This window comes from Anser anser, assembly GCF_964211835.1.
Source record: "Anser anser genome assembly, chromosome: 10".
Taxonomy (NCBI): Eukaryota; Metazoa; Chordata; class Aves; order Anseriformes; family Anatidae; genus Anser; species Anser anser.
In genome coordinates, this window is record NC_139730.1 from 15702195 (window position 1) to 15714476 (window position 12282).

Consider the following 12282-nt stretch of genomic DNA (forward strand, 5'->3'; position numbering starts at 1 on the left):
ACCTTCATTGTGTTATTTATGGCTCATTAATGGAACCAAAAAGGAGACTTGTAGCGCAGCAGGGGCATTGTACAGTGCTTTTCCACTACATTGGAACTCAAACCAAAGAACAAAAAAGGGAAAGAAAAGGTGAAGCAATATATGCATGTATGTACTCTTCACTGGGAAGAGCTAGATGCTGTGAGATACCAGTCCAGAACTGTAGCAAATGCTCTCAAAAGCATTCGTTTGGTCCTCCTGGATGTCCCAGTAGACATTGCGTATGTTTGCCATGAGCTTTAATCTTTACATTAATTAGTACATTTGTGCTGCTCTGCATGTTGCTGAAGTGTAAGATTATCAATCCTATATTAAGGTAAGTGTCCAGCCTATTGCTCTGGACTCAGCCATTCCTTGCTCCGCTGATAGCATTTTTCCCGGTGGTTCCTATTACTCTCTTGCCAAGAGGGACGTTCTGACATGATGGGTGAGAAGGAAGGATACTGAATTGATGCTGAAGGAGTGGAACATCTCCAAACACAAAACGCTGTTCTTTTTTTGGCATTGTATGCCTAATTCAGAGATGTGTTGTTTTGGGCAACCTTGGTGGATCTTAGCCCTCTGCTGTTAAAGGCTAGGTCTTTTGGCCAAATGCCCTGTCGTGGCAGTATGGGCGGGCGTTTTCTCTGAGAGGATGTAGTGTAAACAGGAAGGGGGAGAGGTGCAAGATCTGAGAGGGTGGCTGTCTACACTTGTTATGCAAGAGGTGCCTGCAGGAAGCGTAGCTGAAAGTCATTGAGGGGGATGATAAAAGGCAGAACCAAATCCTCTTCAGTGGATAAATAAGAGGCAGATGAGCTCGCTTCTCTGAAGAAGTGCAGATTTGATGCTGAGCTGTTCAAAATTCAAAGTTGTTAGAGGAAGCTATGGCCTGAAGAGAAATAAAGTAAACTGAGTCATGAGATTATTTGTCATTTATGTGTTTTTTGAGACAGGGGTACCTTCAAAGGCTGGCCAAGAAAGAAGCATGTTTCACTATCAAAGGATTCTGTGATAACCCTTCAGCATCTCGTTGGAGATACCATCTGAAATGTGCACATTTCCATAGCTGTATGAGCAGCATTAGTCATGCACTTGCTGTTTGGGCTCCTTTCTCCTAAAGGAGACAGGTCCTTCTGTAGTGGTAAGCTTGGGAGTTCCTTAAATCAGTTAGGGAATGACATGTCTCTTGTTAGTATGGTCGAGAAGGAGGCAGTAGTTGAGTTGGGTTTCTAGAGATGTGAGCTTTGTTCTGATGCAGTTGCTTTACCTGCTTTGTAGGCATAATCAAACTTGTTGAACTTTAGGTGCTTTGGCGTGTCTCTTTAGGTGTGAAATAAAGCTGCTCTTTTATCTAAAGATTGAGAAAGCAATTATATGGGGATAGGATGTAAACAGATAACATTGACCATGAAAGTGAATTCTGCTTCTGATACCCGTCCAGCCTCTCAGTGAAATACAGTTGCAGTCCGTTTATGCTGCCAGTTAAGGAATCTCTGCGTATAGGGGCGAACTCTCCTGTGTCATTCAGTTAGGGGAAGACACCCTATTTTGCAAGACTCTGTAGCTTACAGATAGTTGTTCTGCGTGGGCTCCCCATAGCTGCTTATCAGCAGACAGTGTATCACTGAATTGAAAAGGGACCTTTGTGACAGAAACTATTACAGCAATTGCCGTTGTTTCTGTTTTAGATGTTACACTTGGGCATTTATTGTTAAGACTTGCAGACTGGGTGACACCCAGAAAAATCTACTTAGAATCCAAACTCTTGTTTAGATAGGTGATGATTTGGCCTGGGGGAAGCAGGGCCTTTGGCGCTGGCAGGAGCATGCTGCTGCCGGCAGTGCTGGTTAAGGACCAGGGAATGTTTTTGCACCTGCGGCCGCTGGTTGCAGGGCATGGCTGCGACACGTGGGTGCTGCAGCTCTGTGCAGGGGGTGCGCTGAGGGGTGCTGTAGCTTTGGAGCTAAGCTGGGAACATGGCAGCACCACTGTAGGGGTGCACGGCCCCGGATCCCGCTCACGGCTCCCCGTTGGTCCCGCTGTTCCCTGGGGAGCTTGCTTTTCTCTCAGAGGTGGTGCGGCTCCCCGTGCTGCCAAGAGCAGCATTACACACAGTGGTTTTATTTTCCCTTTTTATACACGACATTAATAAGACTTGAGGCAGCGTAGTAGCCTATGAGCGCTGTGGCAATGGAGAACACTCACTTCACAGTGCCGCTCCCCCTGTGTGGAGCTGAAGCCACCTCATAAAACTGTTGGGGGGGCAGGCTGTCCCCGCGCGGGGGCCGCTGTTAGCTCCAACGGCTGCACGGGCCGCGTGCCCCGCTCTCGAGACCGTCGCGGCCCGCGCGAGCTCGGCCCCTTCCCGCCTTCGAGGGCGTGCGGCCAATCAGCGCCGCCGCTGCGCGCCCCGGTCACCTGCCCGCCGGAGGGCGCTGAGGCGAGGCCGTGAGGGAGCCGCGGCCATGGCGGGATCTGCCGCCTCGCTCCGACGCCCTAACGGCGGGGTTGTGCCGCTCGTCGGCCACCTGCTGCGTGCGGAGGCTCCTCGGCCGTGGCCAGGATCTGCTGGCCTCTGCAGCGCAGCTTCTCTCAGTGATTAGTTCTTACCTGCAGGCCTGCCTGCTAACGGGTGCTGCTGTTTTTCATGTACGTTTCTAATTCCTTTCTATACGCTTAGTCCAGTCTATGTAGGACAGTCTAAGCGGGGCTGCAGTAGTAACAAAGATGAACTTAAAGGGTTGATGCTCTTTTTCATCTAGAGAACAGGGTCATTAGGAGCAAAAGAGAATCGCACCCGAAACATTAGCCCCTTTGCTCTATTCTGAATTGCAGCCCAACCCCAGGCTGAATGGCAGCAATCTGCTGGTGACTTGCTCTGTCCGTAATTCCTCGGTAAGGAAATGTGGTGCTGCTAGTTAGGAGGTGGTGGCCAGCACAGAACCCGGACCCAGAGGGTTTTGGTCTACCCAGATAACTGGTTACAGCATCACCACCCCCACCCCCCCCCAAACCACACCACAGCAAGGTAAAATGCTGAGGGAGAACCTGCACAAGCAGATATGCTTGGGTTTGCCACCTTCTTCTACACTAGATAAATGTAATGTTTAATTATTAAAGAATGTTTTTAATATTATGTTCTGAGCTCAAATGTACTCTGGTGGGCTGGCAACCTGGGTGCTCAATGATTTGTCCAGTGCTGCAAAGCATCCTGCATGTTCTTGCTAACCCTCCCTTTTTTCCTCTCCCTTTATGCACTGATTTAAATGTGAATGCTGCTTATGGGCCTTTTTCTATACTTAACACCCCGTGCTGCATTGTCAAAGTATTAGCAGCTACTTCTGGAGCCAGGAAGTAGAACTCTGCAGGTTGAATGTGAGCAAAGAGAAGGAAATCGTACAGGCAGCACAAGTCTGAGAAAAATAGATCAAGTGAGGAAAAAAGTTTGCAGCAGGCAACTTAGCACAGTTAGTTTTAAAAACAGCTGTAACTAGCATCCAATTCTACTGAGCTAGGCAGAACCATCTCCAGTACAGCATCCTGTTCCTCAATCTCTATCCTTTGAATGGGAACTCAGCATTTAGCAGTCTTCTGTTTTGTCGTTTTGTAGTTTTTTTTTTTTCACGATGATGTATGTTTTTTTAAAGTACTCAGAAAACATCATTACAATATTTTTTCAGAGTATTCACTGATGGATTACCTTTCTCATTTTTGGAAGTTTTTGATTAAAAGCTGCATGTAGCAATTTGGGCCACATTACTAGCACAAGAAACAGGTCCGTGAATGTGGCACTTTGACTGAAATAGCCTTGAAGAGCTGCTGCTTCCTCATCACTCCTTCTGTTTTTCCTGGCTGTCAGATTTCCAGGAGTTTGACTTAACACACTTAACAGATTTTTTTTTTTTTTTTTTTTTATGATTGCAGCATGTCATGGTGGGTATGGTAGAATATCTGTGTGATGAGCAGCTATAGTGAAATAATTCCAGTTTAATATTACATTGCAGTTTCTTTATGCCAACTCTTTACTTCATTATTGATGGAATTGAAATTTTATGCATGGTATCCTATCTCTGTCCCTAATAGAAAGGCATAATCTGACAGTGCTTTTTAGTCACGAGTCATCTTGTTCAGTCTTTCACTGCCTTGGGATAGTTTTAGACTTAGCCATTTTTATTTATTATTAATCATATCACTGGGACATATGAATTGATTCTCTGCATATTTGCATGTGCCCATTGCTTCATTTCCAGATGTTGATACAAAGGCTTAACCATCACAGCATGCGAAGACAGCACCATCTCTTGGGCTTCAAATACTGTAACCATTTGAGTAGGCTTCCCCTCTAATTAGTCCGTGAACTGGAGGTAACTCATGGACAACAGTTTACAGAATTTATGTAACCCTAACAGACCTTAAATTCTTGGACTACTTAAACATGAATCAGTCACATAAGCTAACAACACGCTTGTGATCTCAAACTTTGCTGCTTTTTTTCCACAGGTTGTGGAACTGTGTTCTTGTTTCTGTAACGTGAGTAGAAACCACATGCTCTGTAGTAATGAAGATACTGAAAAGAACGATAGCAGCACTGGTGTCTTACTGAAATTGAGCAATTAAGGTGTACAGAAGCAAAACAAAATTCTTTGGTGGAGGGTAACATTTGAAAAATGGTGTTATTCTTGATAACAAATAGGAGAGAGCAGAATCGGCAGCTGTAATCAGCTCATGGGAGGTAAGTGCCACCCACACCATGAAATGTTGGCTTCAGTCTGACTTTCTGCTTTTTTGTTCTTTGTCAATTACAGAGCTAAAGGAGGAGGGAAAAACAATCTCCAAGTCAGTCTTACATAATACTTTGTTTTGTAAAGGTTCTACTAATCATGTCAATACTGAGCCTCTAGTAGCTAGTTTTTGGTAATTACATTGGAAATGCCCAGTTTGTACATAGTAATTCCAACTATAATTACCATGAAATTATATAACTACAAATTACTCTGTCATGTGGATGGCCTAAATAAGCGTGTATAGTACCTGCTCTGTGATAACAAATTAGAATTACATGGTTGGTTAGCTAGTAGTAATACGAGATTTTTTGAAGTGGCCAACCAAGCTGGCGAGTTATGTGGGAAGAACGTGTGTTTTTTTTTTTCTAACTCGTGGTTTAGATTTTCAAGTAATAGATTATTTCTTTCCCTGCTTGAAGGGAAAAAATAAAAGCGGGGGGGATGTCTGACTTGGGGTTTGTTTTTAATGAACGTTTACATTGTATTGAATCATTTGCGTGGTCACTGCCAGCTGCTATGTTTGTTCTCCTGGGTGCCTGCTGCTGCTTCTGGGGCATTTCCAGTTTGTGGTGTGCAGTGATTTTTAACTGTATGCATTGGACCGATTCACTTTTTTTTTTTCTTTTTATCAAAGAACGTTTTGTCAGTTTGCAGGAAAAAAAAATAAGTGTAGAAAATAGCTGGAGAGATTATATACAGGTACTTTTTGCTTCCTTAAGTTTTCTTTGAGGACTGGAAAAATAAAGTGTGAAAGTCATATATCATAGAACAGCCTGCTCAGTGTGTGGAAATTCTGTTGCAAAACATCTGTACTGTAATTCTTTCTTAGAAATGATAGAAATAATGTAATTGTTTCTCTTTTGTACTGAATCTCTAATCTGACAAGTTGGGGAAGAAAGGCACACTTAACAGAAAATGCTGGTACTGGGTCATTTGAAAGCCCAGCTAGTCTAGAACTACAGTAGCTCAACATACAGCCTTACTCTGAAAATGGACTCATGGTTCATGCATGAAGGAAGGTTAGTATTGCTAGTAGTCTTCTTTTATACTGAGAGCGAAGATGCAACCTTGACAAACACAAAACTGATGAAATATGTTTTTTTCCTCCAAGAGTGTTGCTGAACTTACTGTAGTCACAGCCAGAAATGAAGTTGGCTTCTGCATCTCAGTGCAGAAGGTAGGGATGAGGGAAGGAAAAAAACAAAAACTCCACCTTAGTTTGGAACTCTGTGGTGGGGGAAATTAATGACAATGGAAAAACAAAATGTTGGCTGGAAAATAAAAATGTTGTCTTTAGTTTGGGCTAAATGTAGATGGTGTTTTCACTAAAGCCCACCAGGTGGCAGCATGAAGAGGTTCTTATATTACTTTATCTGTTATGCATGTTGTCTGGAAATTTAATGGGGGGGGTGGGGGGGGAATTTACCATGGAAAAAATGAGTTGCTGCAATTGGACCATGTTGAATATGGATTTTTCTTGTCTGACTGGACCTGTTTTTAAAACCATTGGGGGAAGACTTTATCTCTCTAGAAAGCTTGTTTCGTTTAATTTGATTGCTAATGATCTTAGAGTATGTTGTAACTTGACCATGGCAAAGTCTGTGTAACTCAGGACTTAGTTTTTATTGAAGGTTAGAACTTCTTTCTTTTTCAGTGGTAACTGAATCTTCGTACAAAGGTTGTGACAACTGAGCTTTTTATCTGTAAGAATCACACAGAAACATTGAACTGAGACAAAAATTGGTCACTTTTCACCCCAAGCCATTCTACCTGCAAAAGATAGGCTTTCTGAACTGTATTTTAATTCTATGGATTTGATTTGTGGCTTCTTTGGTCTATCCCCAAATACATTGCTTTATAACCTCAGCTGTTTGTTCTTATCTAAGTTTCCTCTGTATTTCTTGCAGAATCTCTTCTTTACCTTGCTTCCTGTCTTGAGGGATAAACGTTTGTAGAAGCAAGTAGTTGCAGGTAGAGTTTGCATTGTTTACACACAATTGCAACTCCAAATGCATAGCTTCCATTCACAACAGCTTGTTTCTGACAGTGTCATTTGTTAGTCATTGGAGTGGCAGATGAAAAGCACTACTAAGAGGGTAAACGAGTATCCCCACAGATGGTAGCAGGCCCTTTGGAAATGGTCATCTTTTCCATTTAAATCCTGCATTTGGTAGACATTCCCTTGAGTTGCCATGCTAAATACTATGCGCTTCTCATTCCAAGCAGACATGAAATGTGGTATATGCAAACATGTATCTACGTTAAAAAGGATTAGCACAGAAATTCTTAGCCTGGAAATGATTCAGTTAACTATTTTTTCTGTTTGTTGTCTACCTTCTGCTTTTCTCATAGCTAGATCCATCACCACTTGATTCTTCAATGAAGACTTTTCCATTCTCATATTCTCCTTACTCTGTTCTTTGTGTCTTCTCTTTAAAAAAAATAAATCCATCTTTCAGACAGTGCTGATTCGGAACTTAGCAGTAGAATGGTTTGCCATGACTGTTTTTTGGTACTTGATATATTTTGGAAAGTTTGCATGAGAGCTTGTAGTAATTTTGGTTCAAGTGAATTCTACAATGAGCCCTTTGTTGTCATTGTTGGCTAGGTGCTTAGCCTAACTCCGGTCAACTTTCAAAAAAAAAAACAACAAACATGCATAATTACTTAGATTATTTAGGCTATCAGAGAAATGTTTTGAGAGAGTTTTATTGCAGAGAACCTGTTTGACTATCTGAGCCATACTTGGAGCTGTTAAGAGATGTGGTAAAAAGGTAACTGATGAACATATTTTTAACCTGGAGCAGGATGGGATTTTTTCAGCCATCTTGTTTGTTTTGAATTTTTTTACAAAAGTGACAACAATTGTTAGGATATCTGTTGATGTGAGGCGTGTTATGAAAAGAAAGGCACAAAAAATTTTCTACTGCAAAACTAATTGCAATCCAGTGAAATGAATTAAAAGTGGAGAATTTCTGTGCACGTGTACCCTTTTATAGCATGTGCTCTTAGTCACATTTGCTCTAACGCCTCGCTATTAATACTCCTGAAATGAAATAAAGTCCTTCTGAGAGAGTCAAGGTACTTGTTTAAGACCAATTTTTGTGTGATGGTTACATGAAAAAGGTTTTCGAACTTTTGTTCAGTCTTTGTTACTATTTAAAACTGGTAGCACAGTTCTTCCTCCACGAAGTTAACCTAGTATCTGGGGCTATGTTACATTCACTTGCTAACCCTAAGCTTTACCTGTACAGATTTACTTGACAGTTTTGTACCTCATAGGGCTGTGTAAATAACTGTAAATAACTGTATAAAACATCTCCAAGTTAATAACTCCAAAGTAATCTGAAAGGTATAAAACATATATCCTACAGATGCAGTACTTTCCAATTCTACATGTATGCCACCTAGTCCAGTAGTTTTTTTCACATCTTCAGTGCATCAGCAGTTCCACTGACACAGATAACTTTCTTCCTGTTGATTTTACTTTCTTACTTCTGAGCCGAAGTATCAGCAAAGCTAGAAAATTACCTGGTCCATTTGAAATTATTTGGTAAACTGAGATGATAAATGTGAGCCAGGAACGGGGTAAATCATAATAATAGAAACTGTTACTTCAGAATGCTTCTACTTGGTGTGTATCAAATGACTGATTCTTGCCAGCCTCTTGTGGAATGGGATGCCTCGTCTGATTGAAGTCTTCGTGTTACTTGATGATTTTGCCCTGTGTAGTGTGCCAAAACTGTGATGAAATGACTACATACAGCAAGCAACTGATGTTCATTTTTCACTTTACAAATTGGTGTAAGGTTTGAAGGTTACTCTTTGTCACAACTCTTTTAAATAACAGCTGGGGAAAAAAAAACAAACACTAAGCTACGTGGAAGTTTCAGAGGACAAGTAACCACTCCCTGGCAATACTAATGTTGTTTCTACAGCAATAATACCTTTTATGCTTATTTGTTGTTTTAGACCAACAATAAATACTTCCCAATTTGTTCTTCTAATACTTAAAAATTCCTAGTCATCTTTGTAATGCTATCATTTTGATATTCCGCTGTGGTTTTCAAAAGGTGAAAGAGATGAGAATGCCTATGAATACTGGTTGTCTGCTATTGCTTTAACATATTATATCCTGAAAGTCTTGGTATGAAGACCAGCATACTTACCAGACTAAGATAATAGCTTTGATTGTTAATCTGGTGCTTTTCCCAGCTATGAAACTTCATAAACGCACTCAGAAGTTCTTGCTCAGTGTAACCTTGTTTCAAAACTAACTAATGACTTGGATATACTCAAGAATTTTATTAAGATCCTTCTCAATAAAAGAGATGAGAGTTCGTATAAGACTTAACTGTTGAATTTCTTGAAAGTATTTGAAATTCTTACTTTTTACGATATGGCTTCACTTTGAATTTACCTGGACTTCCATATTTCTGCTTTTTTAATTCTCATTCCTTCCATGCACATGATTCTCTGTGCTGATGCGTTCTCTGGCTGCTTGCAACCACATCCAACTGAAACTGCCCTGATCTAGTCTGCTGGTTGAATTAAGAGACAAAATGCTGCTTTCATCCTGACAAGTAGCCTGACCAATTCTCAAAGAGGCTGCAGTCCATGGCATAAGAACACATTGCTTCACTACCAAGAAAGAGTCGGAATGGTCTCAGCTTTCTGCAAGGCTGTGCAGTATACTCCTGAAAGTCAGAGCAAAATGACAAGTGTGGCAGCTGCTGTTGAGAGAGAGAAAAACGTGAGACAATTTTCTGAGGTGACTGCTATACCCAATCTAGGGTAGCTCTGCTTAGGCAAAGAAACTAATTGCCTGGGCTAATGCTATAATGGAAGTATGCTTTAGAGGAGCTGGAAACTGAAAGCTGCCTACTGATGAAAGCGCATTTAAAGCTTGAATATGCCTCATTAACTCATAGTGTATTGTAGGTTTTTTTATTTAACCCCTGGGACAGTGGTGGTGTTTTTTTTTTCTCTTTAAAGTCTGTGTTATGGATGATATAGTTATTTTCAGAAATAAATGTGGAAATTTTTCAGAAAACGAAGTAGCACATGTTCTGATAGATACATATATATATATGTTACCTTATTGATGATTCAGAAAAGTAATTGAAGTCTGTGGTTTGTTCTGCAAAAATCAGGTTATGGCCTTAAAAAGAAGAAGGAGAATTCTCAGATTTCATGTTTTTGAAGTAGTTTTAGAATAAGATAAGCAATTGTCACCATTTCAGGGAATGTTAATGAATTTTTTATAGTTGAGATAAGTCAAGGCAACCAGTTGCCTGTAGGGCTGTGTGTTGCTTTGGCAAGTGTACAAGAAAAGGTTTTTAAGTATGTGGTATTTTCAAACATCATCCCAAGGAATGATGGGCTTCAGAAGAACTTTAAGTTCTGAATCTAAATTTAGGCAACAGATACGTTTCTTCAATTGATATCTTTAATTAGCAGAGGTTTCAAAGAAAAGATGTCTGAATGGTTAGAACTTGAAACTAGTAGCTGGATAAAATGTCTGTTGTCAACATCTTGAACCACTAATGTAGGTTTTTAAAGTTGATTTCCCTTAGGGATGTCTGAAGAAAAACATATCTTAGTGTGGAGTAGCATATAACGTTTCAAATGTGCTATATGAATGGAAGGTAGCTAGGGAATGTGCCTTGCTTCTGTGCGGGTCCCTTTGAGGCTTGGCATTCAGCTTTACAATTAGAACAAGACTGTAATGTTGTAGTTGACAGTTTTGGGTTTCTGTTGATTACACTTGAATAGAGAAGAATGTTTATAACTCATCAGCTTAGAATTTAGTAGTTCGGTTTTTTTGCACCTATTGGAAAAGTCTCAGCAAGTTTAAGGATTATGCCTGTAGAATTTAGGCTGCAAAAAGAATTAGCTTGTAACAGTATATATTGATTATTTTCTTCAAACAGTCAGTTGATTTACTAATGGATAATACAATATCATAAAACATTTTATAGAAAAGATTGGTATAGAATAGATGAGCTTACTAAAATCTTTACAATTTATATTAGAATGAATGTTTAGGTAATAGCAAAAAGAAATCTTAAAATAGAATTTCATTGGTCAATTTAGGTTTTTATATGCTTCTAATAAATGTTGCATATGAATATGAATTGGAAACATTTCATATTCCTGAGAATGCAGAAATGAAGTATAAGCGAATGCCTGCTTTCTGTTAATGAAGCACCATTGAGCCATACTGTCTGTTTACTTGTTGTCACATAGAGTACTGCACATCATGTAAGTAAATGAAACTACTTATTTAAACTGCATCTCAGAATTGCAATAGGTCTTCTAAAATGGCAGCGGTATAAAGAGAAAGCTCTGCCTGTAGAATAAACTGGTTAAGAAAGGAAGCTGTGCATAAATTAATAATTGCTGAATATCTTACAATTGCACTTAGCTATCAGTGTTGTTTTTTTTTTTGTTTTGTATTTAAGAGACTATGGAGGTGAGATAATATTGAAGTGTCTTTTGACAATTTCCTCCAGTTGATAAAGGAAAACTTTTTATAACTTTGTCTAAGCCTTGTTCACTAAGTTATATGGGAGATCCTGCAAGTGATAGGTACATTCTAAGCTAAGGAGAAGAACCTGGAGATACTGAAATACGTCTATGATATCTATCGAAGAGTGGGTGCCGTCCTCTAAGAACCTGGCACAGGCTGCCCAGGGAAGCTGTGGCCACCCTGGAAGTGTTTAAAATGAGGCTGAATGGGGCCTTGGGCGGCCTGGACTGGTGGGAGGTGTCCCTGCCCATGGCAGGGGGTTGGAGCCAGGTAATCCTGACAAAGAAAAAGGCTTCAATTCCATAAAGAGCCACCTCTTTTTTTCCTTAATGACCCACTGTGACATAAGAAGAAACTGTTTGCCTTTAGACGACACCAACTATTATTAATGGTTATACAGGTATGTAATGTGCTGACCTAAAAGCTTTTATGTATTCAGTTCTGGAAAGGAGTTGTTGTGATGGAGGTGGGAAAAAAGAAAAAAAAAAACAAAACCAGAAAACTGAACACAGTGGAAACAGGACAGTATTTGAGAAGTACAAATGGTGGCAAGTAGGGACCATTCGTAAGTTCAATATATAAGTGATTTTCTATCTTGCTGTCAGTTAGTGCTAAGAGAACATAATCCCGAGAGGCTTTGTAAACTCCAATAAGGAAACTATTTGGGAAAAGCACTCTTGCAGTTCTAGTCCAGGAGATGAATGTGAATACGATCGTGCTGGCACGTATCACTGGTCATTCTCTGTTTATGGAGAAAATCCTGTACTGTTTTTAATGCCTATCGATTGCCATTATTTCATTCACAATAGGTCGGAGTGCAGAGACATGCTGCATTCTGTTACTGATTTAAGCTTAAGTGACAAGTCCAAATGAAAGACTTGTCCAAATTATTTTAAGACAATAAACATGACAGCTCCTCATTGACAGCACTCTAAATATTAATTT

At 40.2% G+C, this 12282-nt stretch overlaps 1 protein-coding gene across 6 annotated transcripts in view; it reads left to right on the forward strand.

Moving 5' to 3' along the window:
- RORA (RAR related orphan receptor A) overlaps positions 1-12282 on the forward strand; it is a 433189-nt gene that overhangs the window by 202312 nt on the left and 218595 nt on the right. Inside the window, exon 1 of one of the 6 annotated variants that reach the window (XM_083851046.1) lies at positions 4732-4753. The exons of the other annotated variants lie outside the window; for them this stretch is intronic. Within the exon in view, the coding sequence (XP_083707172.1) occupies positions 4747-4753 (7 nt within the window). The 5' untranslated portion in view covers positions 4732-4746. Of the gene's footprint in view, positions 1-4731; positions 4754-12282 lie in introns of those variants that run through there. 6 annotated transcript variants of the gene reach the window in all.